Genomic DNA, 4,466 nt, shown 5'->3' with positions numbered 1-4,466 from the left:
GTTACATGTCTTATTCCTTCATTCCTTCAACTTTATTCCTCCAACATTCATTCTACTGTTAAGAATCACTAGTGAGTATTCTTCCAAGGGTATCTGGTTAAAGCAAATGACTTGCTTTTATTCTCTGGCCCTTGGCAAGATATCTGCACCATAGTAAGTACTCATGGGTCAAATTTTCCATGGTATGAAGTTCCTAACTTCTATGGATTTCAGTAGGAATTAGTTGCTGAAAATATTAGCAGTTGTCTTTAGGTCTGAGAAAATAAATTTCAAATAATATGATTTACATTGCTATTTGTAGTCACTCACATGTAGTTCCACATATTTGTGCCACAAATGAAGAAATAAATCTTTTGTATATCTTTACAAGAGAAATAATTGAATTCAATTAGTGAAAACAACTGGAGAGAAAACTTCATACAAATTAAATAGCAATATTAACATTTTAGATTACTTCACTAAAGATTAGTTCATTGTTACTCTGTCTGAGCTATTTGGGTACTTCTGCTTGCAGTAAATTCCATTGCCTATGGGATTTAATTCCTGAGAATTTATTTTGTTGTTTGTATTAGACAGCACGTCCGTTCTCTATGGAAAATTGTGTTTATTTAAAGGCACCATTTGTCTTTTGCTAGCAACTCCTGTTAAAAAAAACCTTACATAACAAGCCCATCTGTCCAGTAAGAAATAAGAAAAGGAGAAATTGTATTTTAACCAGGTGTAACTCCTCTACATTGGCTGAGAAGTGAGAAGTGCGTGTCTACCTTCCACTCCATATGCAGGCACTGGCTGATCTGTTAGCTATAGCAGTAGCAGCAGGCCGTACCCTGGCACTTGCTGACCATCCCACTAGAAAAAAAACAAACAAAACCCACTGCTGATCATTCACTTCATCCTCCCCAGCAGCCTGCAAAGAGTTTGTCAAATGTTTTACCCCTACTACTGACAATTCTTCCAGAAACAGAGCTCTGTATATAAGAGATGTACTGTTATACCGGGTAGAAAGGGAGAATGTGAAAGAAAAAAACATATGCACAGGCAGCAAAATGAGCATTTTTGCTGTAGCTGTGCAGTGAAAGGCCCTTGCATCTCACTACTTGCATATGCTGCAAAGAGTGACACGGCTCTGCCAAACTGTCCTGCAATGTAGTGTCAAGTGGCCCAGTTTCCATGCTAGGCTCTTTATAAGCTTTTCAGCCCCTACAAAAAAGTTGCCTTTTTCATGGGAGGTAGCTACTAGCAGGTGAATCTTAGTGTTGCCAAGCTGCTCTTCCAGAGGAACCAAACCCAGCTGGCAGGTATTGACCTGACCTCAGTAGCATCAAATTAGCACCTTTTTCACCATTAGAAGCGTCTTCTGATAATCCTCTCTAGTAGTAAAAAATTGCCTACATCTTTTCTGCCAGAAAGGGTAGAAACAAGTCGGGTACAAGAATTCCTTCAGTAACGTCAGGACCACTGCCTGGCGAATTTTGTACATAAGGTTCCCAAGCCAGCAGGAGTTTAGCTTCCAGTTTCACTGTCCTCTCTACTTAAGGAAAATATGAACTGCTTGCACCAGGAGTCAGTCCACACACAGAGTCCATCCCAGGAACATGCCTGGCCTCAGCACAAGCTGCACAGAAGACTGACACCATCTCACTAATGCCCTCCCTCTCATTTTCCCTCTCTCTTTGCCTGTAGTTATTTTTAGATTTCGCAGTTAAAGCTCGTCCCTTCTGGACACTTACACACACAGGACAGCACACACACATGCTGAAGATACAACTCAGACACAGGAGTGAGCCATCTGATCATCACAACCAGGAACAAATTACAATTTCTGATGACAAAATACTGTCCTTTGAGAGGATGCAAAACCACATGGAATTTTCTGGCTTGCAAATCTGACTAGAAGACTTTCAACAGATAGAAAAGACAGTTTGCACAGCAACTTCCTCTTTTCTGAAATTTCCTTCCAGTTTGCAAGATCTTGCTGTCTTTCAGCATTTGCTGTAAGCCTGATTCCCATGCCGTCCGCCATAAATGCAGCGGTGGCTCAGCAAACAGCTGCTGGGTCAGTCCCCAACACCACTATTGGCACTACGGAGGGGGCAGGAGGGGGAGCAGGGGGGATTTATTCTGCCATTTTAAGTCGCAATCAGCCCATTATCAGTGTAAAGGAGAAGACCTATGAAGAGCTTCACAAGAAGTGCCTGGAGAAAAATATTCTCTATGAAGATCCTGATTTCCCACCAAATGAGTCCTCCCTTTTCTACAGCCAGAAAAGCCCCGTCAAGTTCGAATGGAAAAGACCACGTGTAAGTAACGTGTTTGCTGAGTGCCTTGTTCTGTAAATTGAAGTATCCACCCTGAGCTTACATTTTGGCAGAAATTGTGTGTTGGGGAGGCGGTGGAATAAACTAGAAATATATTTCCTTAGAGCTCTCCTGGGAGATAACTAGCTAGGGCTCTGAAAGCTTAGACAATGTGTATATTAATGACTAAAATACAATAAAGCAGAATGAAACAAAAACAACAAAGGAGATGGAATGAAATATATAGAAAAATACATGGGGAATTTGATTTTCTTCTTGCATGGTTTGCCTGGGATTTTCTTGCCTGAATGTACCAAAGAAAACTCTCCTTATTCTGCAACAAGTTACTGGGTTTGCTGAGGCTTAATTTTTTTAACACTACCTTGTTTCACTTAAACCTTTATTTTAGTATTCTGCCGTTTTTCTCATGTGTGAAAATAAAAGGACAGGTTATGGTCTGAAACATGCTTTTAGTCAGTTGTTGCCTGCATTGCTTATCCCACTTACCGTGAATGTGGGTATTCTAACCACTGTGAAGACCTTGGCCACTAATCCCATTCATTTTTCTATTTTGTGGGTATTCCCCAGCCAGCCTTCCTCTTTTTTCATCTTTTTTTTCCCTATATCTCTCACTGGCAGAGGACTAATACCTCAATTCCCAGTTGATTCCCCCTACTACTGCAGGAGGAGTTATACTCTTTCCCTATAATATCTGCTGGTCAGCTGCTCCCCTGCAGCAGAAAAGCCCCTGGGACACTGCCTTGGCCCCTGCCATCCCCTGTCTGACACTGGGGGTGTTGTTCTGAGGAGCCTCCACAGCTCCTTCTCTCTGGCAGTTTTTGGCCACCTCTTTTATATTTGCCATACTTCTCCTACACCCAAATCTGTGCTTCAGTGGCAAAGTCAGTGGTGATAGATAAAACTGACCACAGGAGGGTAACTGAATAGCAGAAGACCAGGAGCTCTTGTGGGTGGCTCTTACAGACGTGGAGGAAGGTCACGTGCTGCTGTCACAACATGAACAATGTGGAGGGACCAAAATGAGTTCCCCATCTGCTGTACCCTGTGCATTTGTGCCCTGTCATTCCTTCATCATCACCACGGCTGCATCAGCCCCTGGAAAGTGTGTGAATGAGTTAAATGCAGCCCCAATCAGTCATGTAAAGGGATGGGATTTCCCCTGTTTCTGCAGAGGGAAGCAATATAGCAGCATGAGTGCCAGCACCCTGCAGCAGACAGACTGCAAGTGTCATATATTAGAAAGCATCAAAACAAAAGAAAAGCACAGTGTAACCTCAGACTTGTCTTATATAACTGTGCAGGCACAGATCAAGCCTTTGTTATTGGAAAGGTTCAGACCAGGGTCTTAATCCCAAAGACAATTCTTCAAGTCACTCATGAATATGTAAATTTGGAAGCTCTGTACTTATTATTCATGTAGCAGCCACAAGCTGGGGACCATGTAAGACTTAAAATACAATGTAATCTTCAAAACCAAAGCTATCTGTTTTTTTTTTTTTAATGCAAGCCAAGACTTCATGAAGTCAAATGATTATGAGGTAGTAATAAAGTTACTTTAAAGAGTATTTTGCTAAGAGGTTAAAGCAATCATTGAAGCACTACATATACTCAATTGCACGTGCTATGTTTTGAAATCATCTGTAAAGATATGGACAACTTCTGTTCTTGTTAAATTGCAATAGCTTTTTTTTTTCCCCTAAGAAATAAACTAACTTATAAAATATACTCTTATAAAGTGGTAATTTTAATCACTTTGAAATTCAGATCAATAGTTGAATAAAACTTGATAATGTATTTTAAAAGAAAACAAAATATCAGACAGTTCAGAAGTCTCGAGAGAACATCCTAATGCTGACCAGTCTAGACCCTTTCCCTGTGGCTTTTTGGGTGATACATACCTCCAGACACAGCAAATAAACAAGTGATCAATGTGCTCTATGATCCCACTTAAAACAGAGGCTTGGGAAATAGGCAACCTGTTCCTGACTGTCTCTGGCTTCCTGAGTCACCTTAGTCATGTCACTGCATCAATTTGTATCAAAGCCCCTCAATCAGAGGTCAGGTCCTCCTCTATCACCTCCCAAAATGATTGTCCTCTGCTGCTGTGAGGGCAGCGAATGCACAAGGACTGGCCTTGTCCCTTACCCA

The 4,466-nt window shown here is 41.3% G+C and overlaps 1 protein-coding gene across 3 annotated transcripts in view; it reads left to right on the top strand.

Moving 5' to 3' along the window:
- Positions 1–90: 90 nt before the first annotated feature.
- Positions 91–4,466, top strand: part of CAPN3 (calpain 3) — a 28,769-nt gene continuing 24,393 nt past the window's right edge. For all 3 annotated transcript variants that reach the window (XM_020583395.2, XM_020583394.2, XM_019293969.3), the window contains exon 1: positions 91–2,300. In XM_020583395.2, the coding sequence (XP_020438984.1) occupies positions 2,010–2,300 (291 nt within the window). In that variant the 5' untranslated portion in view covers positions 91–2,009. The remainder of the gene's footprint in view (positions 2,301–4,466) is intronic.

This window comes from Corvus cornix, chromosome 5 (genome assembly GCF_000738735.6).
Source record: "Corvus cornix cornix isolate S_Up_H32 chromosome 5, ASM73873v5, whole genome shotgun sequence".
In the NCBI taxonomy this organism is placed as follows: Eukaryota; Metazoa; Chordata; class Aves; order Passeriformes; family Corvidae; genus Corvus; species Corvus cornix.
Note: the sequence above shows the minus strand (reverse complement) of the source record. Positions and strands in the feature narration are given on the sequence as shown.